The sequence below is a fragment of the Mirounga angustirostris genome, unplaced genomic scaffold, assembly GCF_029215605.1.
Source record: "Mirounga angustirostris isolate CCGP_5_RB_7025 unplaced genomic scaffold, mMirAng1.0.hap1 SCAF_1, whole genome shotgun sequence".
NCBI classification, from domain to species: domain Eukaryota; kingdom Metazoa; phylum Chordata; class Mammalia; order Carnivora; family Phocidae; genus Mirounga; species Mirounga angustirostris.
In genome coordinates this window covers 127076706-127102796 of record NW_026991709.1, presented here as the reverse complement: position 1 = coordinate 127102796, position 26091 = coordinate 127076706, and the positions used below count along the sequence as shown (strand labels likewise).

At 35.0% G+C, this 26091-nt stretch overlaps 1 protein-coding gene across 3 annotated transcripts in view; it reads left to right on the top strand.

The window, feature by feature from the left end:
• Nucleotides 1-26091, top strand: part of DNAJC13 (DnaJ heat shock protein family (Hsp40) member C13) — a 123951-nt gene that overhangs the window by 40600 nt on the left and 57260 nt on the right. For all 3 annotated transcript variants that reach the window (XM_064587774.1, XM_045903786.3, XM_045903785.3), the window contains 16 exons: nucleotides 3268-3434; nucleotides 3536-3615; nucleotides 3698-3867; nucleotides 4869-4968; nucleotides 7178-7285; nucleotides 8178-8333; nucleotides 9620-9676; nucleotides 11808-11929; nucleotides 14063-14138; nucleotides 14405-14500; nucleotides 15343-15486; nucleotides 18910-18992; nucleotides 20477-20630; nucleotides 23526-23629; nucleotides 23720-23879; nucleotides 25392-25454. In XM_064587774.1, coding sequence (XP_064443844.1) covers nucleotides 3268-3434; nucleotides 3536-3615; nucleotides 3698-3867; nucleotides 4869-4968; nucleotides 7178-7285; nucleotides 8178-8333; nucleotides 9620-9676; nucleotides 11808-11929; nucleotides 14063-14138; nucleotides 14405-14500; nucleotides 15343-15486; nucleotides 18910-18992; nucleotides 20477-20630; nucleotides 23526-23629; nucleotides 23720-23879; nucleotides 25392-25454 — 1840 coding nt within the window. The remainder of the gene's footprint in view (nucleotides 1-3267; nucleotides 3435-3535; nucleotides 3616-3697; nucleotides 3868-4868; nucleotides 4969-7177; nucleotides 7286-8177; nucleotides 8334-9619; nucleotides 9677-11807; nucleotides 11930-14062; nucleotides 14139-14404; nucleotides 14501-15342; nucleotides 15487-18909; nucleotides 18993-20476; nucleotides 20631-23525; nucleotides 23630-23719; nucleotides 23880-25391; nucleotides 25455-26091) is intronic.

Genomic DNA, 26091 nt, shown 5'->3' with positions numbered 1-26091 from the left:
TTTAAGGTTTTTGAAATAGCATCTTTCACTTTGATTGTTAAATTGTTTGGATAACAGCAGCAAGTTACTTTAAATATACTTGAAGTTAGATTTTTTTAAGTTAGCATCAGTAGGCTAGTTAATAATTTTCCAGTGGAATGTGCCTGATTTTTTTTGTATTACTGTGAGTTGGCTGTTGCTGTGAAAACCTGTGAGATGCTATAGCTCATAAACTCCTTCTGTAAGGTAAACCACTTAGAGTGCTGTTATACTGTGAATGACTATATCTCCCTTCACATACTAAGCCATTGTCATGGGTTTGGCAGTTTTTACATTCCAGGAACTTCTTTTATGCTGTTGTAAATAGATTGAGACTGAATCTGTTTTTAAAAGATAGTTGAAACAGTTCTGGTACATTTTGCCACTGTCTACAATACAGCCTTATTGAAGTATTGTCACTTCCTGGAGTATGACCAGTAACTGTTTCTTACCTCGGAAAGCTTTTGATCTAAGTTCAACAAAAATGGCATTTTAAGCAAAAGGTCATATTTTTTTCCTGTCTTGAATTCAAGGAAGAGAACTTCTGGAAAAAAAAAAAAAGTAGTGCACATGTTCTAATCAGAGAGGGTATCTCACATTTACAGTTTGTCATGTGCTTTATGTACATTACATTTTTTAATCCTGATCCCTAGGGAAAAGATGCCATTTTTCCCAATAAAGTCTATCTGCAGAAAGTAAAGCAGTTTCTTTGTGACTTTGGATTAGGAAAAGATTTCTTAGATATAATACCAAAAACAGAATTCATAAAAGTCTGATTAATTAGACTTTGTCAAATCGAAAACTTTGACCCCATTAAGAAAAGGAAAAGACAAGCCACAGACAGAAAATATTTGGAAAACATATAGCTAATAAAAGACTTGTTTCTAGAATATATAAAGAACCCTTTTAACTCAATACTAAAAACAAATAATAACAAATGGGCAAAAATATTCAAATAGACACCTACCTCATCAGAGAAGGTATTTGAATGGTAAATAAACACATGAAAAGATCATGATTCATTAGGGAAAAGTAAAACCATTACATGTACACTAAAATGGGTAACATCAAAAAGACTGGCAATGCCAATTGTTGGCAAGCATGTGGATTCTCATATATTGCTGGTGAGGATGTAAAATCATAAAGTGTTTTAAAAAATAGTTTGGCAATTTCTTAAACATATAGTTCTCATACGACCCTATGTCAGTTTTACTCCTAGGTATCTACCCCCACAGAAATAAAAACATATGCCCACATAAAAACTTGTATGTGTATGTTTATAATACCGTTACTGATAATAGCCAAAACTAGAAACAACTGATACATACATCACCTGGTGAACGAATAGGCAAAAGTATTGATTATCCGTACAGTGAAATACTCCTCAGCAATAAAAAGGACTGAACCTTAAAAATACACTATATATAAAATAAGCAAGCCACATAAGGCTATACATTATATGATTCTGTTTATATGAATTTTTTAATAGACTGTTTTTTGGAGCAGTTTTGGGTTCATAGCAATATCGAGCAGAAGGTATACCTGTACACTCCACTGCCCTGCCTCCTAACTGCCTCTCCCATGACCAACATCCCCTACCAGAGTGATACATTTGTTACAATTGATGGACCTGTAAGTTTGAACAAATGTATAATGGCATTTGTCTACCATTATAGTATCATACAGACTATTTTCACTGCCCTAAAAATCTCCAGGGATCCTCTCCAGCAGTAATAATACCGCTCCACTGATTTCGTCTCGCCTTCCTCCATAAACCTTGACAGTCACTCATCTTTTTACTGTCTCCAAAGTTGCTTTAGTATCATAGTTGGAATTGTACAGTATGTAGCCTTTTCAGATTGGCTTCTTTCATTTCCTGGCTGGATAGCTCATTTCTTTTTAACACTTAGTCATATTCCATTATCTAGACACAACCATGGTTTATTTATCCGTTTGACCTCTTGGTTGCTTCCAAGTTTGGGCAGTTATGAATGAAGCTGCGGTAAACATCTGTGTGCAGATTTTGTGTGGACGTAAGTTTTCATCCTTTGTGTAAATACTAAGTCGTGTGATCACTGGATCATATGGTAAGAGGATGTTGAGTTTTGTCAGAAACTGCCAACTGTCTTCCAAAAGTGGCTGTGCCATTTTGTATTCCAAGCAGCAGTGAATGAGGGTTCCTGTTGCTCCATATCCTCCCCAGCATTTGGTACAATTAGTGTTCGATTTTGGTCATTCTAAGGTATGTGGTGGCTTCTTGTTGTTTCAGTTTGCATTTCCCTGATGACATGTGTTGAGTATCTTTGCATATGTGTATTTGCTGTCTGTGTATCTTCTTTGGTGAGGTGTCTGTCAAGGACTTTGGATCACTTTTTAATTGAGTTGTTTTTCTTATTTTTGACCTTTAAGAGTTATGTGTATATTTTGGATAACAGTCCATTATCAGATACGGCTTTTGTAAATATTTTCTCGCAGACTGTGGCTTGCCTTTTCATTCTCTTGATGAAGTTATTTGAAAAAACTGGGGAGTTTTTTGCAGATGGGCACAAGGGAATTTTTGGGGGTGATAGAAGTATACCAAAACTGGATGATTGCACAACTGTATAGATTTACTAAGAATTCTTTTTTTTTTAATTTTTAAATTAACATATAATGTAGTGTTTGTTTCAGGGCACAGGTCTGTGATTCATCAGTCTTAGACAATTCACAGCGCTCATCATAGTACATACCCTCCCCAGTGTCCATCACCCAACCACCCCGTCCCTCCCATCACCCTCCACTCCAGCAACCCTCAGTTTGTTTCCTGAGATTAAGAATCCCTTATGGTTTGGCTCCCTCTCTGGTTTCATCTTGTTTCATTTTTCCCCTCCCTTCCCCTGTCTTGTTTTTGTCTTGTTTCTCAAATTCCTCATATCAATGAGATCATATGATACTTATCTTTCTCTGATTGACTTATTTTGCTTAGCATAATACCCTCTAGTTCCATCCACGTCATATACATTTACTAAGAATTCTTAAACTGTAATTTTAATTGGGTGAATTTTTGATTTGTAAGTTATACCTCAGTACAACTGTTTAAAAAAATCTTAAAGAAAAAACCAAAAATGTTACATTTATAGTGCTTGAGTAATTTGTACAAGGTATGTGACAGCAAAGTACAGAGCTAGTATTAGAACTCCAGGCTTTCTCTTAAATCCCTGTTCCCTTAATTATCAATCCTAAAACCTATTTATTTTTTACCTTGCTTAGAGATTCCTTATTAGCAAGTTTGCTGGATGGAGTAAGAGCCTCTGGTAACAGAGATGTTTGTGTAAAAATGACACCAACTCATAAAGGTCAGCGATGGGGGTTACTGAGCATGCCTGTTGATGAGGAAGTAGAGAGCCTTCATCTCAGATTTTTAGCCACACCTCCAAGTAAGTACTGATTTAAGTATGATTGCATTTCCATCCATCTTAATAATTTAAAAATTAGGGATGCAAACCTCTAAATCTTTTTGAACCTTTTCATCTTACAGATGGCAACTTTGCAGATGCTGTATTCAGGTTCAACGCTAATATTTCATATAGTGGAGTTCTGCATGCAGTAACACAGGATGTAAGATAAATTGTATTGCAGTTTGTTCATTGTCATTAACTTCTGGAATGGAAACTTTCTGAAACATTCTTCTTTTACCTAGGGTCTCTTCTCAGAAAACAAAGAAAAACTGATCAATAATGCCATAACAGCATTATTGTCCCAAGAGGGAGATGTTGTTGCTTCAAATGCAGAACTTGAGAGTCAGTTCCAGGCTGTGAGGAGGCTTGTGGCTTCCAAAGCTGGTTTTCTGGCCTTCACTCAGCTTCCAAAGTAAGTTGTCTTTGAACTTCTTTTAGAGAATACAAACAACTCAAAATAGCAGATATCAACAGTTTATCTAATCTGTCTAAAACCTTTCAGATGATGGTATGGTAGTTTTTATTTATAAATAAATGAAGGTGAGTAGAACTGAAGGGTGTGAATATTGGTCCTATACATACCTGCAGTATACTGACTCTTGTTTGTTTGTTTTTAAGATTTTATTTATTTATTTGAGAGAGAGTGAGCAAGCAAGCATGAGGGAGGGGGGAGGGGCAGAGGGAGAGGGAGAAGTAGACTCCCTGCTGAGCAGGGAGCCTGACATGGGATTTTATCCCAGGATTCTGGGATCATGACTGGAGCTGAAGGCAGATTCTTAACTGACTGGGCCACTCAGGCACCCCATACTGACTCTTTTTTTAATGACTTTGAGTAGGAAATTAAATCCCTTTAGGTGTTTTTTTTTTTAAAGAAAAAACAGGGGCACCTGGTTGGCTCAGTCGGTTAAGGGTCTGCCTTTGGCTCAGGTCATGATGGGATCGAGCCCCCGCATAGCGCTCCCTGCTCAGTAGAGAGCCTGCTTCTCTCTCCCTGCTTATGCTCTCTCTCTCTCTCTCTCTGTCAAATAAATAAATAAAATCTTTAAAAAAAAAAAAGATTTATTTATTTGAGAGGGGCAGAGGGAAAGAGAGTCTTAAGTCTCCATGCTCAGTGCAGAACCCAACGTAGGGCCCCATCTCACAACCCTGAGATCACGATCTGAGCCGGAACCAAGACTTGGAAGCTTAACTGATTGCACCACCCAGGTGCCCCCACATCCCTTCTAGTTTTAGTTAATTTTTAAAAAAATCTTCCCCCTCAAAAAAACTGTTATGGGAACCGATAAGTCTAGAGGTGTAATTTAAAATATGTACTTGCTGAATGCAATAGAAACTCAAGAGGACTTATTATGTTACATTTTAATAATAATGCTGTGATATTGCTATTATATGCTTTTTGTTGTTGTTCCACAGGTTTCGGGAGCGTCTAGGAGTGAAGGTAGTAAAAGCACTCAAGAGGAGCAACAATGGAGTAATCCATGCAGCTGTTGATATGCTCTGTGCCCTCATGTGTGTAAGTAGTGGTTTTTTAAAAGGAGACTGGTTTGTCTTAAGTTGATTGATGCTTTAAATTTTCACAAACCCAGATTTTCATTGTACCAATTAAATTCAGTATTTCTGTATTTCCTAAATTGCGCTCTTGGCAATTTATTTATTCAAATAAACGTTTGTTTAGCACATCCTGTAAACCAGGCACTGTGCTATCTACTAGAAATACAAAGTTCATTCCTCCCTTGAAATTGCCGACAGTCTAGTAAGGTAGGCATATGTGTACAATCTAAAGTAGTAGGGGCCACGGGATCCCTAAAAAGCAGCACTTAGTTTTTTGGGTTTGTGGTGAGGGGTAGATAAAAGATTTGAGGCCAGTCTTTTAGATATTATAAATGATCTGAATCTTAAAGCACAGGCAGGTATTTTCCCACTATAAGAAGGCTTTCCTGGGAAAGGGGGATAGCATATACAAAGGTATGTTGGGGAGGAAGCAAATAATTGAAATGGCTGGGTCATAAAGCATGTATGGAGGTGTGTGGGATTAGGAGTTACAGCTAGAAATATATGCAGAGACAGTCATCAGAAGCCTTTTGTATCAGACAAGCTGTATTTGTATCCTTTAGTAAGGAACAACTGAAAGGTTTTTCATCAGGGGAGCCGTAATATTAGCTTTGAACTTCTAAAAACTCACAAATGTTTTGTAGAGACTATATTAGAGGTAAAGTTAGAGACAGGTAGACCAAATATGTAAGAAACAAGATGCTGAGGTAAAGAAGGCACATTTGAAAGCTGAGGGTAAAGATCTAACTTGGTGACAGCTTGTATGGGAGGAGAAGCAATGAATTTTTCAGTATAACTTTGAACTTCCGGATTTACTTCAATGTTGTATATAGCATATGGAACTAAAGTGTTTTAGGCAAACTTAGAGGTATAGAATACACCTAAGTAATCACTTGTATAAAACCTTGCATTTATACTCAAAAGTGAATTTTACTATCTTTACTACTAATAATTCCATTAAAAGAATTCTGGGATAGGGGTGCCTGAGTGGCACAGTTGGTTGAGCGTCTGACTTTTGGTTTCTGCTCTGGTTGTGATCTCAGGGTCATGAGATTGAGCCCCATGTCTGGCTCCACACTGACCATGGAGTCTGATTGAGACTCCCTCTCCCTCTGCCCCTCCCCAACACATGCTCCCCAACATAATTTGAGAGAGAGAGAGAGCGAGCACAGTCGGGGGAGGGGCAGAGGGAGAGGAAGAAGTAGACTCCTTGGTGAGGAAAGAGCCGGAAAAAGAATTAGTGGGATAACTAGAACATAAAATAAAATGCCATAGTGTGAAACAAACACATTGAGTTCTCATTACATATTTATTAGGTTTTGGCTATATATTTTACATGAATTATCTCATTTACGCTTCATAACAGTCCTATGAGCTAAGTACTATTAATCTCACTTGGATGGCTGAGGAAGGTGAAACTCAAGAGTTAAAGCAACTTAATCTTGCCTGAGGTTGGCTATGGTCAGTAGCAAAGTTAGGGTTGGATCTTTTTTTTTTTTTTTTTTTTTTAAGATTTTATTTATTTATTTGAGAGAGAGACTGAGATAGAGAGAACATGAGAGGGGGGAGGGTCAGAGGGAGAAGCAGACCCCCCGCTGAGCAGGGAGCCCGATGCGGGACTCGATCCCGGGACTCCAGGATCATGACCTGAGCCGAAGGCAGTCGCTTAACAAACTGAGCCACCCAGGTGCCCTAGGGTTGGATCTTTACTCCTAACCTTCACGCTGGAATCTTTTTCCCATTCTCATTTATTCCATCAGTCAGAAGAGACAAAGAAGTATTTGCTGTGCATTTTAGTACCTGCTTTTAAATGCTGTTTAAAAAAATAAATAAATGCTAAGTTTTATTTCAAATTTAAATTATAAAATTGGGGGAGAGGAAATGGGTGTCATTTGCTTTTTAAGGAGGAGACCTGTGACTTTTGAGAGAGTACCTTGTACAGTACTCTCTACAGATACTTCCTGGGCACAGTATCTATGAAGCCTCATCAGACCCTGGGGGAAATCATCACTTTGCCTGCTTGTCTTATCACGAGTTTCCTTTCTGCCTTTAACTTTAAAGGCTGTGTTTTTTAATTCTTTCAGTATTTAATGAATACTCTTTATAAATGACTTTCGTGTGATGCCAACATGTGGGCCTGCTCATGAATTATCACTGTTTTTAATCAATAGCCCATGCATGATGACTATGACTTAAGACAAGAACAGCTGAACAAAGCTTCTCTTCTCTCTTCAAAGAAGTTTCTGGAAAACTTACTGGAAAAATTTAATTCCCATGTGGTGAGTTATAATTAAATTTGTCTTAATGAGAGATACCGTACATTATTATTATTATTTTTTTTAAAGATTTTATTTATTTATTTGAGAGAGAGAATGAGAGAGAGCACATGAGAGGGGGGAGGGTCAGAGAGAGAGGCAGACTCCCTGCCGAGCAGGGAGCCCGATGCGGGACTCGATCCCGGGACTCCAGGATCATGACCTGAGCCGAAGGCAGTCGCTTAACCAACTGAGCCACCCAGGCACCCGATACCGTACATTATTGAAAGGTATTCTAGAAGTGCAGTTTGGCGGGGTTTTCTTTTTTTTTAATTGCAGCTCCCAACTTTGGTCAGTATTGGTCATACACAGTTTGGTCAGCTTGGTCACTCACTAATAGGAAAATGTTCTGTTTTAGGACTATATCCACTCATCTGGGAAGAATAAGTTGCAAAGACTTTAGATTTTTTTTTTTCTTCAATGTCATTATGAAATAAGCTGCTCTAAAAAAAAAAAAAAAAAATTAAGCCAAATCTTTGCTCCTTAGTCACTGGTAACAGTTTTGGAGATGGGTAATCTATAGATCTGAAAGGAACAAATTGTCAGAGTTGTTTAAATGTTGCCAAAGATTGCTTTTTATGCAAATACTACACATATTAACCTTAGTTATATGTGTTTGAGGAGTCTTGGTTATTTTCTTGAAATTTGACCAAATTTTAATTATTTTTCTTTTGAGATATGGTAAGCAATGGATTTACCACATTAGTAAAACAAGTACTCCTTAGAGTAATCAAACTTTAAGCTTCATGTTAAGGAATTAAATGTTTACTTTTAACATATAGGGTAACAGAAGCACATTATTGTTGTGTTTTACTTGAATTTCTCAGTACTAAGGCAATATGTTACTTTGTTTCAGGATCATGGGACTGGTGCCCTAGTTATTAGTTCACTCTTGGACTTCCTTACTTTTGCCCTCTGTGCTCCATATAGTGAGACAACAGAAGGACAGCAGTTTGATATGCTCTTAGAGATGGTAGCATCCAATGGAAGAACCCTCTTTAAGCTCTTTCAGGTGAGAGCTTGTATCTTTCTTATCAGATAACCACTTTTTGGGTCAGTGTGGTTTTAAAATAAGGGATGTGTGCTTCTGTAGTGATGCTGATAAATACAGCCTAGTACATTGTCATATTAAGGATATTTAATTCCACAGATTTCTTGGTATTTCATGTAGAGCTCTGTTGATGGCTTTTGACCACTGTTTTGACCCCGTTGCCCATCTTTTCTCAGAAGTAGTGAAAAACTCATTTTTTTCTGTAACAGGCCCATAGTACCCTTTTCTTTTTTTTGTTTTTTAAAATTTTTTTATTGTTATGTTAATCACCATACATTACATCATTAGTTTTTGATGTAGTGTTCCATGATTCATTGTTTGCATATAACACCCAGTGCTTCATGCAGAATGTGCCCTTTTTAATACCCATCACCAGACTAACCCATTCCCCCACCACCCTCCCCTCTAGAACCCTCAGTTTTTTCCTCAGAGTCCATAGTCTCTCATGGTTCGTCTCCCCCTCCGATTCCCCCCCTTCATTTTTCCCTTCCTACTATCTTCTCTCTCTTTTTTTTTTTTTTAACATATACTGTGTTATGTTTCAGAGGGACAGGTCTGTGATTCATCAGTTTTACACAATTCACAGTGCTCACCATAGCACATACCCTCCCCAGTGTCCATCCCCCCCAGCTACCCCATCCCTCCCACCCCCCACCACTCCAGCAACCCTCAGTTTGTTTTTCAGAGTCCATCGTCTCTCATGGTTCGTCTCCCCCTCCGATTAATCCCCCTTCATTCTTCCCCTCCTGCTATCTTCTTCTTTTTTTTTTTTCTTAACATATATTGCATTATTTGTTTCAGAGGTCCATAGTACCCTTTTCTTTATAAATTCCCAAATAATAGGGCTGTTCATAAAGTTGAAAACATTGTTATTTCATATAATACTATAGTATTTATTATGTACATGTGATCTGTTTCTATATGATACTTCTGTTTTTGTTATTTTATATCAGTTGTTTTGTAAATGTCAATTTGTATTCTTTTACATCATTACTGCTTGATATTTATCATTCAGATAACTATAATTATTCAAATAAGTGCCAGCTGTTTCCTGCTACTGTTTTAATTACCCTTAAAGCTATCTTGTAAGAGTACCCAAAATTTTTAACCAAACTCTGAACTGACTTTGAGATGTATCCTTTACTAATTTTATGGCTTATAAAATTGTATATCCTCCTTAAAAGCAATAGCTACTATGTTGCAATCAAATTCTTTTATTCTGTGATTCTTTTCTCCCTGTTTTAAAGCATCCTTCCATGGCAATTATAAAGGGAGCTGGATTGGTTATGAAGGCAATAATAGAGGTGAGAACAATTTTGAAATTTTAAGCCTACTTGAATGTTGATTGGCTATTTTAATTGATGCTGACAAAATTACCTTTCAGCCTTTTATGGGAAACATGCAGTTTTTCTGGGTAAGAAAAGTAATTTTGAGTCATTATTGAGAAATTAGTTTTAAACTACAGAAACAATCCTCAATATTAAACTAAGAGTTTAAAGTTCTGAGGTAAGTGGGTTTAGGGCAAGTAGATCTTTCGGTTCCTACATTATTTGTATTTTGTTTGTTTTAAAAGAATGAAAAGTTAGCATTCTTCCTCTCTTGCTCTTTTTGGGGGTGGGGGATGATGGTATTGATGGTATTGAAATCATTAGGTACTGAGGTTACATAGAAATCTGTTAATGAAGTTAGTTCATAGCAAAGTGGTATTAAGAATGGTAGCAAAAATTAGTTCCTCATGCTAAAGTGCATTTGTAATTAAGCTCTAGAGATCAGGACATGATATCGTTGGTCAGACATGGGATATTGTTTCTCTAAGATAGTTGCTTTAGCTCTCTGATTTTTAGAAAATAAAATCAAGGCTATAAACATCAACTTGAATACGGGATGTTCACAATGACATCAGTCCAAATGGCTTTGAATTCTTTTTGTTGTTTGTAGTGATTTGGATAAAATGTTAAGAGTGCCCCTTGTATCAAAAAACGCAGTGATATAAATATAATATGTAAATATGTATTGGGTAAATATAACATGTGGCTAAATGAAATGCACAGAATTAGTATACTCTTAAGTAGATGTTTAAAAATTATATACAGTCATTACACCTCAAAGTTCTTTTTGCATTTTTAGTGTGTATTTACAGCTAGAGGCTAATTTTCTTCCTATAGCTAATGGGTGTTAGCTTCTAAAGTAATGTATCTCTCACAGAGCTGGCAGCCAAGGACAGTTAGGACCATGAGACCAAACAAAAGTGTATTTTCCTGACCTTGATTCACCAGTATATTGCCATTCATGGAGGGCCAGGAATAACCAAAATGTGGACTTTGGGCTTCAATATAAGCCACACATGTCAGACTCATAGCTAGTGACTAGAGCTGATGTCTGTTAAGGAACACCTTCTTTATTTACACTGAAATCCTGGCAAGTATCTTAAATTATTTTTTCTGATTGTGAAAGCAGTACATGGTCTTTGAAGAAACATTGGTGTTTACAGAAAAAATTCAAGGAACAAATAAAATGAATCATTTATATTTTTATCATCCAGAGATAACTACAATTAGCATTTTGGTAAATTTTCTCAGACTGTAGAGTTCCAAATTATATGTGTACCTATACAAACTATATATATGTGTACCTACTGTGTATATATTTGTATTGATACTACTGTCAGAATGATACATATACATATTCACACTATGTGAATATTTGTATACATACTACATATCAGTTTTACTATATACTTGTACCTTTTTTTTCACTAACATGAGTATTTTTGCTTTCCATTAGGCTGTCGTAAATATCCCATTGCTTACATAATTTATAATTCTATGTTTACCTTTGATTAGTAGTCCTATCTGTCTTAACTCTGTTGCCAAAGTGAGTCCATATAAGCACATAAAATCAGGATAGAAAGAACTATCCCAATTTATCACATCACTCTTTTAAAAAAGTAAAGAACTGTGTTCACCATGAAAATGAATATATTGTTAATAATAAAAGCAAGGAGGGTTTGCAGATGCCTTCGGTAGGAATTGCTGATGTCCCTGAGTCGCCTTTCCCTTTCATTGGCTGATATGTACTCCGAGAATGAATCTCTTTTTAATATTAAATTAAACAAAGCATAATTCAGAAGATAAATGTATCTGTAAACATTTAAAACATTCCACAGGCAAATATTTTTAAAATTACTTGTATCACCTGTGTTATTTTTGGGTAGTTAAGTTGCATTTCAAATATTTAAATCATTCCACAGGCAAATATTTTTAAAATTACTTGTATCACCTGTGTTATTTTTGGGTAGTTAAGTTGCATTTCAAATTTTCATTACATTGTATACTACATAATTATTTTACCTAAAGATGTAAAATTAGTTCTATAAAATTAGGATAGTGTGTTCTGGAGTGCTGCTTTAGGGATCATCTTACCCTTTTTCCAAAGGAAGGTGACAAAGAAATTGCTACAAAAATGCAGGAGCTTGCCCTAAGTGAAGGTGCCTTACCTCGACACTTGCATACTGCGATGTTTACAATAAGCTCAGATCAAAGGATGCTTACAAATAGGTAGGTTAAATTTAATTTGCTATAAATTAACTTGCTGCTTATAAAATGGATTCAGATATTACATAAAACAGACTAAGTGTTTGGATTATACAAGTGTTTCATTTTCTTTTGATTCACCTAGTTCTCCCTTTCCTTTTCCTATAGAAGGAATGTGTCCTGATGATCATTGCCCCTGCCCCTGGATAGCTTGGAGGGTGGGAGGGCGGACAACAAATCTGTTTGCCTTTTTCCCCTCACTTTCCTATTATGGCTTCTACACCCATAGCCATGGGACTGGAACATGGGAAAGAGTGTCTAGAAGCTTATGGAACTAGCACGATATGCCCAGGCTTTTTCTCCTTGTGTTTCCTTCTGGCCATCATATCAATTTTTAAATATCTTTTGTCAATTAGGTACTCTAAGAATAAAGAAAACCATATCTAACTGGTTTAGGTATCCTAAATCTCTTACAGTTAAACAATTTCTCCTTTGGTAAATTGTCTTTTTTTATAATAATCAAATATAAGGAAGCACATAAATCTATTCATTTATTCCAGGCCTTGTGAATTCCATCCCTTTTAATTTTTCTTTGTGATTCCTGATGTGTGACCTTTCAGATATCCTTAGCATACTATGACTCAGGACTCATTAGTTTAAAAAAAAAAAAAAAAGAATATCATAAATATTTTTAATCATGTTCTTTTGACTTCTTAAATGATAGCAGTAATTTCTGACTTAGGTTTACTTTACTTTGTTATGATACCATGAATTTCCTTTTTTTGTCACCTACATCCAGTTACTGGATGTTGTAGTATGCTGCCTTGCCAGTAGTTTTCTGCTGTTTGTACTGTTATAAGAGACTGTCTGCATCCCTCAACTTATAAATGTTAGCCACAAAAGTAGTCTTTTATGTTGCCTAAGAGGACAAAAAGATCTAAAAGAAAGATTATTTCCTTGGTATACTGCCTTATAAGTGATACTAGATACCATCTTTCACTAAAATAGAGACTATTTGATGTCTTACTCCGTTAAATTCCCATGTTAGATATTTGCTTGTTGTGTTCCTTTTTATTAGTTACATTCCTTACTGTGATCAGTTACAGTATTGAAAAGCTGTCAATGTATAATATAAATTACCACTTTTCATTTGCATTGCTTTATCTTTTACAAATTGCCATTATAAAAAGTTATCCCGTTTATCCCTATTTAAAGCCTTTTTAGGAATCCCTGATAAATGATACCTACCTGATTCATGTGAAGGAAATTATAAGTGTAATTAATTACTTCAGTAGTAGTTAATTTCCAACTAGACATAGAAATGAACCGTTTCAGTAGTGTTCATTTTTTTCGTGATAGAACATAGTACAATTTGGGTTTTTAAACTTTTTTCTTCTGGGAATGTAACCTGTATAAATACGTATGTCTGTAGTTTTGGTTATTTCTCTCATAGGTTTCATACCCATTCTTGTAGCAAATGGCAATTTGAATCCCTACTGAAGCACAGAAGGGTCAACAGTGAATAAAATATATTCTCTGCTCATGAGGAGCATATCATGACGGTTAAGATTAATAAATGACTAAGTCATAGATTCAACATGGATCTTAGATTCTTCACTCTGAACCAAAATATGCTTTTACCTCTAAAGTGGCATGAGTAGAATAATTTGCTTTAAGTGCTTTAAGTCTTTATCCAGACTCCAAAACTGAAAATATTATCTATATCTAACCTTGCCAAATAGGTTATATTAGAACATAGTTACTGACTTTTGCTCATGTTCAGAATTCCAAAGAATGCCAGAATGCTGTATGATCGCTGTATCAGGACTTGTTACGTAAACTAATCATATCATCAAGTCTAATTGTTTTGTTTTCCCTCTTTAAATGAGGTAAAAACCTACTTCTTCGTGTTCAAGTCCATTGAAAAATAGTGAGTTTATCAAGGAAACATTTTGATTTGGAGAAAATTCTAAAATGTTAGCAATATTTTGAATTACTATCTCATACACCTCTCCACATTATAACTTTAAATATTTAACATCAGAATGATTTCTTTGCTGTAGCCTTATTTCTTATATGATATTTTGTTCTTAAAAATTCCTTTCTGTTCTAGCTGAGATAAAGCAGCAAACCTTTCTCAACGTCTGCTTTTTTCAGACAGCTAAGTAGACATTTAGTGGGACTCTGGACAGCTGATAACGCAACTGCGACAAACTTGTTGAAACGCATTTTGGTAAGTCAGTTGAATGACCGGGAAGATTTGTGTCTTCTTGCCCAATAAAATTTCATTGAGTAAGTTTATACTGTTAAAGGATTTTTTTTAGTTTATTTGCTTGTTTTTTATTTAAAAGATGCTTATCATAGGAGTTGTCACATAATAAATGCTAACCTCAGTAGCTTAAATCATAGTATTAATTTATTTGGGTTTTGAAAGCTAAATTTTCCTTTGAGCGGTTGTTTTGAAAATGGATTTTATGTTTTGTGTTTGTTTGCTTTTAGCCGCCAGGCTTGCTGGCATACTTGGACAGTTCAGATCCAGTTCCTGAGAAGGATGCTGATCGGATGCATGTTAGAGATAATGTGAAAATAGCAATGGTAAATAATGATTGTCCTAAGTGTCTTTTCAGGTTAAAAAGAATACTCTTTGTAAAACACACTAAAAATTTTAGAAATAAACCAAGAATTCACTGTATTGAATAGTAGTACTAAAAGTATAGTACTACTATATGTGTTATTCATAATACTAAAAGTATTATTAATAACAGCTTTATTGAGGTAAAATTTACATCCCATATAATTCACCTGTTTTAAGTGTACAGGTCAGTAATTTTTAGTATATTTATGGAGTTGTAAAACCATCACCTCAGTCTAATAATATGAATAGTAGTAACCTTGTATATTTTTTTTCCCTTAACTCCGCTTATTGGCACATTCAGGAATGGATTTTTTTTTTCTTTTTTTTTAGTTTCAAATGTATAGTGTGATAATTTTGTGTATAATGTGTGATTGATAAATGGTGAAAGGGGCCAGTAGTGAAAAAATTAACTCAGGACTTTTTTTTTTTTTTTTAATAAAAGCTATGTTTATTATTAAGGTTGGGCTATCTCTGATACTTAAACATCTTTCAAGATACACCATTATAATAATGTCTTGTATATGTTCTTTTCCTTTCCTCACTCTATTTTTCTTTGTATACCCCATCTCCCATTCACATCTTGCCACCCTCACATAGGAATCATCTTGAAACTTAAGCAGAAAAGTTAAGATTTCTTGGACAAAGTATAATTTATTGTAGAAATTTTCACTTTGTTTCTTCACTGAGCCCCTAACATCCAGTATGTATTTTATGTAAAATAAATAGTGTGACTCAGCTTTACTTAGATTTTAAAAATGAATTTGCAAACAAGACTATAATGGATTTTAATGTTATTTTACAGGATCAGTATGGAAAATTTAATAAAGTTCCAGAGTGGCAAAGACTAGCTGGAAAAGCTGCTAAGGAAGTTGAAAAATTTGCCAAAGAAAAAGTAGATCTTGTGTTGATGCACTGGAGGGATAGAATGGGCATTGCACAAAAAGAGGTAAAAATCTGCTTCCAGACTGCTAGTATTTTGTATTTTGTATCTATATTTTGTAGGTTTGCTTTCATTGTTGCTATTCACAGAGATGGTAGTCACATATTTCTGACTGAACATATGAAGAAATGTCACCTAATTCTGATTCATATTTTTATATAAATTTTTCTTAATTCATAGTTTTATGAATCAGTGATTAGGATTTTAGTTAGGTATTTTATATGAAATTTAATACAAAATTCCACTCTTAAGTTTTCTTCTATAACTTTTAGTTTCCATACTAATTTATTCATATTTTTTTATTCATATGTATCTTCTTCTTTCCTTCCTTCTCTGAATTTTATTTTATAGCTATAGAAATAAAGGTGCTCTTCTTGTTTAGCATTTTTATTCAAAGTTAGACAGGTGTTTTGGTAATAAGATTCACATTTTTAAATTAAATTTGTGTACTTAAAATTTTCAATATTAGCTCCTCAAATCAAGGTCAGATTTAGTCTCATTCTTCAACATGTCGTATGATCAATAGAACCTAATTCAGTAATGCATATTCTTCTCTCTAGGATGGAATGTGCAGTGGTTAAATCAACTATAAAAGTTGACTTGATCTCACCATTTTTGTTGACCACTTACATTCTTTCCCTTAAACCATCTCTTTACTTATGGTAACTATTTCTTTATACAAAGAAAATAATATCTTACCGAACAGTTTTCTTATGAATTTCCAGAACATCTAAACATAGTAATCAGCTGCCACAGAACAATTATAGTCTTGTGTGTCTATCTGAAATTGAGACCACAATTCAGTTCTGTAGAACTTGAACCTAAGGAGTTCATGCCAATCTGTATGAATGACATATGCAATATAAAGAATCATTAGACGTGCTTTCTAAATGCTGAGGATAGTGAAGACAATATTGCACGTTGAACCATTTAACCTACATCTGAGCCTAGTTTATCATTTATTAACCCATAAGTTACGGGTTTTCAAAGCATTACTTTCCTCTTCCATAAAATCAGAATAACAATACCTCCCTTCTCTATTCTGTAGGGTTGCTTTGATGCAAAAGCAAGGTAATAATAGGGGCATCTGGGTGGCATAGTCAGTTAAGCGTCTGACTCTTGATTTCAGCTCAGGTCATGATCTCAGGGTTGTGAGATCGAGCCCTGCGTCAGGCTCTGTGCTGAGCGTTGAGCCTGTTTAAGATTCTCTCTCTCCCTCCCCGCCCCCTGCCAACTCGTCCTCTCTCTCACTCTTAAAAAAAAGGCAAGGTAATAATAGAAGCACTGTATACGTGTCTGGTCATTATAATATTCCTATAACATTTGAGTAATTGAAAATCTATAGATATGAGTGATTTTCAGTTATTAAAAATTACGAGCTCTTGACTTCAGGTAGTTAAGCCCATTTCTAAAATAATAGTTGTTCAAGCTGTTGGATATAATTATCTAACTGAAATAAGTTTTTGGCATCTGATTTTGTACATAACATATATGCAGCATAAGTTTGAACACAGCTATTTTAGCTGTAACTGTGGATAACATAAGTTATTTAAAGAAAACAATTCAGAGGAAAAATAATATATTTTTAAATATCAGTAATGTTTTATTATGTTGGTTTCATTTATGTGGGTGTTACCTAAAACTTTGAGCAAATAATGATGCCAAATAGATATGCTGGTCAAGAAACTGTTTAGGTAGCAAACGGATTATTTTTTGTCATAGTACTATTTTTAATGTTAATTTCTTTAGGAAACGTGAATAATCTTTGTGACTGTTTTATTTGTAGAAATATTAACACCCAAATACGGAATGATCATGTGCTTTAGCTAGTCCGAAAACTAACCATTGTCAAGATTAACTGGCTAGCCTTAAAAGGAACTGCATTTCTTATATAATCAGAATGTTTTTAAGTCAGTTTCATTTGTAGCTAATGCTCTGTGTTCGATAAATAATAACCATTGGCTAATGTATAGAATTGCATTTTTCTTATTTTTGTTATTTTAGTTGAGGAATTTGTTTAGCTAATCAGGGGTTTTAGCCTAAATCTCTGAGTCCCTGAACTCTATTTATAGAGAACTGATTGTGCTTTTTGTGTATAACATTTATATTTTCACTACTCTAGACTCCTAGCTTTTTGTCCTGAGGGCTGGGAAAACTGAAGAAAGTGCTTTACATTAAAACTAAATCTTTGAATTGTTTATGTGCTTTATTCAAGTCACCTTACATTAAGGTGCTTACATAAGTTTTCATGAGAGTGCACAGAATTAAAATTTGTAGGAGACATTTCCTTATATAACCAACAGGTTTCATATTAAAAGTTTTACTTTTTAAAATTTATTACTCACTTAGCCTTTAGTCCTTCTATTCTTAATTCTGCTTTATTTTATATAATTTGTCACTTTAATGAAGTTATAGACTTTTGTGTTTTTATCTTTACTACTTTCTACTTTTTGGTTCTGTCACATTGAGGGTAAGAATTTTAATGTCTGCCATATCTACAGGCTTTACTTGGAGCAGAGATTCCTAACTGCCAGCCCATGTATAGGACTTCAAGAAATCTTTGAAATCTTCCCCTCCAGTTAGTTACAAGCCTTAGGTATATGTCTTTCTCTGGAAGAGGGGCCATAGCTTTCTTTGAATTCTCAAATGGGTTTATGACTGCCTAAAATTTGAGTCATAGACTTAAAGAAGCAGGAAGACCTTCTTCTGTCTTAAAATGAAGATGATTTATATTGCTGACATCCTCCTCGTGGAATTTTTATAATAGATACAGCTTAACACATATAGGCTTACTCTCATTTTTATTTAAAACTTTTTCATGTTTTCCTTTTTAAACTTAAATTCAGGACAGAAACAATATGGTGAGTTTAAGTCCCTGCTACATGTGTGAAATGCATTCAACTGCCTGGCATGTGGAGTTGTCTTTGAGATTCTTTGTCTCATAAATTCAAGTCTCACCTCACATGTGTCTGAATGTAGATTCTTATTTCTTGTCCTTTAGCTATTTCAATTTATACTTGCTCCTTATAGCTTTGATAGCAGTTTAATAACCTGTAATCTTTTGCATTTATTGTTTTCCCATGACTCGTGTATTAACTGCATGTAAGTTTTAAAACAAGTCACTGTTTTTGATTGTTATAAATTTTATCAGTCATCACTGTAAACTGTAACAAAATTTGGTGTTGAAACAATAACTTTAGGCTACATGGAAAATATTTCAACAACACTGTAGAAATATCTGCTAGCACTATATCACATTGTGATATATTTTATATTCATATTTTATAGATTTTGCTTCATTACTTTGTTTCTGCCAAAATTTGATGTAGAAAATGTTTCTCATCACTTACAAAGTGTTGATTTTTCTCACTGAAACTATTTGGTAGCCCCAGATTGAGCACTATGAAGTTTCGTTTTTGTTTTTTCCAGAATATAAATCAAAAGCCAGTAGTTCTTCGAAAGAGAAGACAAAGAATAAAAATAGAAGCAAATTGGGATCTCTTCTATTATAGGTAAACTTAAAGCCTCTTTTCCAACAGATTAAATTTGGAATTGCCGTTGGAAGAATCATGATAGGTTTTTCTTGCTTAAACTAGTGCTTTATGCTGCGGGTATTTTTATGCTCTCAAGGTCAAGAATTGTAACTGTTAAGATTGGTATGATTAATGATGCTTCCGTAATATTAATGTCTTTTATAGTGTTGGTAGTCTGAGGAGCTAAGGCTTTGAGATGATTACTTAAAAGAGGTAGATGATGAAAATATAAAGAGACTTGTGGGAAATGGGTATCTAGCTTAGCTGGCCTATTACACGTTTCCAGCCTTTCTGATCTGTTTACCTCTTCTCCACCTACTGGCCCTGCCCACTGTTCCTCCACCCCAAACACACACACAGACATATACATACAGAAAGACTTTGAAACATTTGGGGGATTTTCTAAATTTTGGGGGATAACTTACAGTACTTACTCTGGAAGCTGACATATTGATTATACCTTGGCTAATAAAGGAAAATATGTGCTTTGGAATCTTCTCACAGTACTTTTAAAGTATATAGTATTTAGAAAGGCCTTAAGAATATTGGTTTTCTTTCTTAGGAATTCTTCAATTATGTTGTCTTCCGTAGAACTCTCTTGGAGCTCTGACATCAGACTTTTTAGGAGTGTTACAGAATGAAAATGAAAGGATATGATGCCCATCCACCTCCAGTTCAGACCTGTGTCCAAATTTATTACAGTAGTTAAATTATTCTAGGCATAAAAAGAAGATGTTTTACAAATATCAATCAGAACTTGGCATGGGGCGCCTGGGTGGCTCAGTCGTTAAGCGTCTGCCTTCGGCTCAGGTCATGATCCCAGGGTTCTGGGATCGAGTCCCGCATCGGGCTCCTTGCTCGGCGGGAGGCCTGCTTCTCCCTCTCCCACTCGCCCTGCTTGTGTTCCTGCTCTCGCTATCTCTCTCTCTCTCTGTCAAATAAATAAATAAAAAAAAAAAAAAAAAGAACTTGGCAGTTTAGCTGTATTCTTTCTTAGGTAGTTTGTAACATTCTAATCTAGAATGTTGCTCATCCTACCCGGGTGCAAAGTTCAGAAATTCTTATCCCCAACCTGAAATTTGATACCTGATTGTAATTATTTTCTGACTGAAATTTATAGTAGCAATAAATATTGAAATTGAATATCAGTTCCTTGTTTTAAAATCCACACAGATTTGTTTTTGTGGTTTGGGTTAATTTTTTTTCCCTTAGCATTTTATTATGGAAACTTTCAAACATACAGAAAAGGTCAAAGAATTTTACAGTGTACACCTATTACCTACCACCAAGAATCTACCATTTACATTGTACTATACTTTACAGAGATTTTATTTTCTTCATTTACACTTGCTGAAGTTTGTTAATTCCACTGTTTTCTTACTCTATAAAATGTAGTAAGGGGTATTTATAGATTTTTTTTTTAATGTTTATTGCTTCCTACTATTTTCTGATCATATGTATAGGTTTGGTCAGGATCATGCCAAGTCAAACCTAATTTGGAATTTCAAAACGCGTGAAGAACTGAGAGATAGTCTTGAATCTGAAATGAGAGCATTTAATATTGATAGAGAGCTTGGTAGTGCTAATGTGATCTCCTGGAACCACCATGAATTTGAGGTAAAGTTTAATTTTTGTAATACTAATTTTTTCTTTTTGGAAGTATATATTATTTTTGGAGTGTTTTTCAAAGATTTATGGTTATATAACATATTTTTACCTTTCCCTCTTAATTTTGTGGAGGAAATATTAGAAAAGTTTTATATTAGTCTGAGACAAAAAATAAAAATTCATTACATTAAGTAACTCGGCTTGTACCTGAGAACTTTTGTACCTGAAAATGTAGGAGTTTTAATGAATTTGATCTTCTGCTTTCTAGATCTGTTCTTTGCTTATTTTTTTCCTCCTTAGCTTTTTTTTCTCAATTGAAATATAGCCTTTTTTCCTTGTACTTGTACCTTGTTTGACTTTTTTGTGGTAGTTTGATTCTGAATGTGGCCAAAGAAACATGTTGGTTTAAAAAAAAAAAAAATGGGAGCGCCTGGGTGGCTCAGTCGTTAAGCGTCTGCCTTCGGCTCAGGTCATGATCCCAGGGTCCTGGGATCGAGCCCCACATCGGGCTCCCTGTTCCACGGGAAGCCTGCTTCTCCCTCTCCCACTCCCCCCTGTTGTGTTCTCTCTCTTGCTGTCTCTCTCTCTCCATCAAATAAATAAAATCTTAAAAAAAAAAAAAAAAGAAACGTGGTGGTAGATAATTGTGTGTGTTTGTGTGTGTGTATAATGTAAGCTCTCATAGCAGTTGTGAATTTGAACATACTCATGATCCTGTAGGCTTTGATCTTTAATCCAACTGCATTTGCAAAATACAATGATTTGATTGTTCTCATTCCCTCCTCCTCAAAAAACTTGCTTTACTTTGGTTTTAGGAGTCTGTATTCTCCTGGATTTTCTCCTTCATTGTGCACTCCTCCTTTGTTCACTTTTCTTATTTTCCCAACTGCTAAACTGGCACAAAGGACCACTTCTTGGACCTCATATTTATATTCATTGTCTTATGGCTTTAACTGTTTTTTATTTGCTGGTGGCTTCCAGATTTTTATCTCAGATTTTCTTTCCAAGACCTCATACATACTGTTATCTTATAATTGGATATCCAATAAGCAACTAGAATGTAGCTCTAAAACTGTGTTCTTGCTCTTCCTCCAAACCTACTTCTCTTGTAGTCTTTCTGATCTTAGATAATGGCTCCTTCTTATTTTCTAGTCAAAACCCTTGAAGATATCTTTTCTCTTATACCCCAGATCCAATTTGTCAGCAAATCCGATTCAGTACACTTTCAAAATTATTCCATAACCCAACCCTCCTCTCTTTGTGGGATTGTAGCAGTATCTCTGCTTCCACCCTTGCCTCCCTGTAATCTGTTAACATAGCAGCATTATGATCTTACTAAAATAAAGTAGATCATGTCACTTGTCTGCTCAGAGCCCTCTGGTACTTCTGTCACTTCTGATCTCACTTTGAAAAAGCCTGGGTCCTTCAAATGACTTACTAGACAAGATTTGTGTACCCCCTAATCCCAGGCATTCTTTCTTTGGTCTCATGTTTTACTACTCACCCTTTCACCTTGCTCCAGCAACTCTGAGTTCCCTGGAAACACCAAATTCATGTTCTTGACTCAAGATCTTTCTCTACTTGCTATTCCTTCTTACTAGAATATTCTTTTTCCCTGGATAGCCTCATAACTTGTTTTTTCCTTCAGGTCTTTAACTGACTGTCATTATCTGAATAGGCCTTTCCTGGCCACTCTTTAAAAATGCAGCCCTCAGGGGTGCCTGGGTGCTCAGTTGGTTAAGTGTCCAACTCCTGGTTTCAGCTCAAGTCATGATCTCAGGGTTGTGAGATCGAGTCCTGTGTCAGGCTCCATGCTCAGCAGGGAGCCTGCTTGAGATTCTCTCTCTCCCTCTCCCTCTGCTCCTCCTCCCACCCCTTTACTCACTCACTCTCTCTCTAAAAATGAATAAATCTTTAAAAACGCAGCCCTCTTTGTATATACATACAACCCCCTACTCTCTCCCTCCCTCCCCCCTCCCTTTTCCCTGCTTTATTTCACTCCATAGCACTTACTGTCACCCAATTATCATGTATATTTTACTTTTTTATCTACTACTCCTGTAAGGACAGTAATTTTTATGTTTGTTTATTGCTATATCCTTGACGACTAGAATAGTGCATGGCACACACAGTATATGCTTAGTAAATAGAAGTTGAATGCTCAGAATTTATAGAAAGAAAGTGAAATGGATATTCATATATATTTGATTTTATATAGTTTATATTTTTAGAAATTATTTTAGGCTTTGGAAAAAGAATTTTAATAATCTGGTCAGTAGAATTCCTTTTTACAATTGCTTGCCAATCTTTACTTTAGACAAGCAGCCTGAGTCCAAAGGTCATGCTGCTGCCATAGCTCCTGATCATCATGGGCTGCTCCTTCATGTATCGCCTCCTTTGTAATCTGGGGTAATTTGACATGCAGAGAATGAATAAATAAAAATACACCATAAAGTGTAGTTGATGTGTTGGGAGATGAAGAAAAACCTGAGGTAACTTGTGTGAATTGCACAAACCGTGTATGGTGCAGGATCATTTACTCCGTAGTTGGTTGTGACAAACTGAGAAGGGAGGGAAACAGATTATCTCTTAACAGTGTTTGAGTCTTCCTTCCCTTCAACCTCATTAGTACCATACAGTCCTGCGAAAGTTTTTATCAACAAGTTTTACAGTCATAAATTTGGTATATAATTCCAGCTCTTTAATATTTAACTAAAATAGTAAGTTATATTAATAATAGTTACCAGATATTTTAAGAAATGATGAATTTTTTTCTGCTAAAGGTGGTCTTACAAGAAAAGAAAAAAGCTCTGAACAGATCATAATCACTAAGAAGTGATTATGTGGAAACTGCCAAAACCTTCTTGTAAATTAAAATACTCTAATGTGCATTTATTAATAAAGGTTAAATATGAGTGCCTGGCAGAGGAAATCAAAATAGGAGACTATTACCTGAGATTACTGTTGGAGGAAGATGAGAATGAAGAAAGTGGATCAATTAAGAGATCGTAAGCTACTCTTCATATATCTTGTTATATTTGTTTTCACTATTAGTTCCATGGCTAATTCCATTGTGAACTTTTTTAAAAAAAATCTAGGTATGAATTTTTCAACGAGCTCTATCATCGTTTCCTGCTCACCCCAAAAGTAAACATGAAGTGTTTATGTTTACAAGCCCTTGCTATTGTTTATGGCAGATGTCATGAAGAAATAGGACCTTTTACAGATACAAGATATATCATTGGAATGTTAGAGAGGGTAAGAATATCATTTAAGGAAACTGCTGTTTCATAGTGCATTTGGGGTACTTATTAAATTTTCAAAACTGAATATAAATTCTGTTTGATTACATTGTTACCATAACTTTCTGCATGAGTTTTGTGCAGTTTACATTATACTTAATTAAATATAAGTTAGGTGAATAGGAAAATGACTAATGGGTTAGTATTTGTCCATGTCAGTTTATTTTTTTCAGTTGCTGCTTTTGAACAACTTTAGCGACTTATTTGCCAGTCTTTAATTTAAGTATGGATGAGCTGGACAGGTGTGTAAAAGAAATAGTGACTATTAGATTTGTGTGTACATTTGGTTTTCCACTTTGGAAAAATTTTAAATTATGCTAGCATACTAAATTTTTTTTTTAAGATTTTATTTATTTGAGAGAGAGAGAAATAGAGAAAGAGCATGATGAGTGGGGGGGGAGGGGCAGAGGGAGAGGGAGAAGCAGACTCCCCGCTGAGCAAGGAGCTGATGTGGGACTCGATCCCAGCACCCTGGGATCATGACCTGAGCCAAAGGCAGACGCTTAACCGACTAAGCCACTCAGGTGCCTGCTAGCATGCTGAATTTCAAAGTGTGAAGAACTACACACTTAAAAAGTTTTTAGAACTACCATGATAGCCAAAAAAGGGAACCTTGAGTTAGCACATTTTAGAAAGTTTGTCCTTTAACACTTGACCTTGGCTGGGGGAAAGAACATAGTGACCTATTCATCCATCCTGCAGCTCAAATTCGAGTGTAACCTACTTGTTGCAGTATATATACTTTGTTCTTTTGTGCTTATATTCCTCTTACATTTAACAATTTGAATTTCAGTGAACTGCCTTAGAACCATTTCACCAATTTTTAAATGGCCATCAATGCTTGTTATAATTACCTTTACTGTCAACCATACTTTGTAGGTTAGAAAACTGATTCTGGATAAGGTCATAAAACATACCTAGGAAATAACATAACCAGATGAAAATCTTATTGTTTGCTGTTACATTATTAATGATACACAATAGTGTATTTTTCTAATTCACTGTTATTCCAGTAAACCTGAGTACTTGCAGCATAGCCTTTGTATTTTTTAGACAGATACATATTTTCCTTCTTGTTTCTGTTATCATGATGTGATTTATATGAAACATCATTAATCATTCTTTAGAATATTTACTTGAGAAGTGTCATTTGGGGTAATTCATTTGTTTGAATTTTTATATATATTTATATATTAAAGTATATATTTGTATATATATAAATTATATGTTAAAGTAATTTGTTTTTGACTTTCAAAATATATGCCTTTCTAGGGAAATTAGACAAGTTATATAAAATTTCACAGAATGCAAGACATTGAGGAATTAAACAATAATTAATAGTCTTCTCTCACGTTCTTGATGTTTAAAAGGTGACTTTCTTATTGGCTGTTGCTGATTTTGTCCATTGATGATAATAACTTAATCTGTGTTTCTGTTCGTTCTGACTAAATTCTTGTTTATTCAATAGTGCACAGATAAACTTGAACGAGACCGGTTGATCCTCTTCCTTAACAAGTTGATCCTTAATAAGGTACAGTATTTTGCTTAAGTATGCAGTTATTTGCAGATAAATCACGTGAATATATAACAAAAAGATAAAATATTACAGTTTGAGCTAATTATCTGGACATGATTCTTTTCTGCTCCTTTTAGTTCAGAAATCTCTGTGTGCTATCAACTTCTGGAATGAAAATTTTTTGCCACATACTCTGTACATTCTGTCCTATTGTTACAGATACTGAATAAATTAATGATAATAAAATTCTGAATGAAGAATAATGAGGGATGAAATCAATAGCTGATTTTTCTTTAGGGACTCTTTAGGATTGGACTGGAAGTAAAATAAATGACATAAAATGGAAGGTTTGTAATTTATTCAATGTACATTTTGATGATAAAGTAATTTGAAGACAAACTGGAGAGTCACTTTAGCTCTTCACACTTTCTTTTTTAAGACATTTTAATAGGGGGGTGCCTGGGTGGCTCAGTCGTTAAGCGTCTGCCGTCAGCTCAGGTCATGATCCCGGGGTCCTGGGATGGAGCCCCTTCATCGGGCTCCCTGCTTAGGGGGAAGCCTGCTTCTCCCTCTCCCACTCCCCCTGCTTGTGTTCCCTCTCTTGCTGTCTCTCTCTGTCAAATAAATAAATGAAATCTTTAAAAAAAAAAAA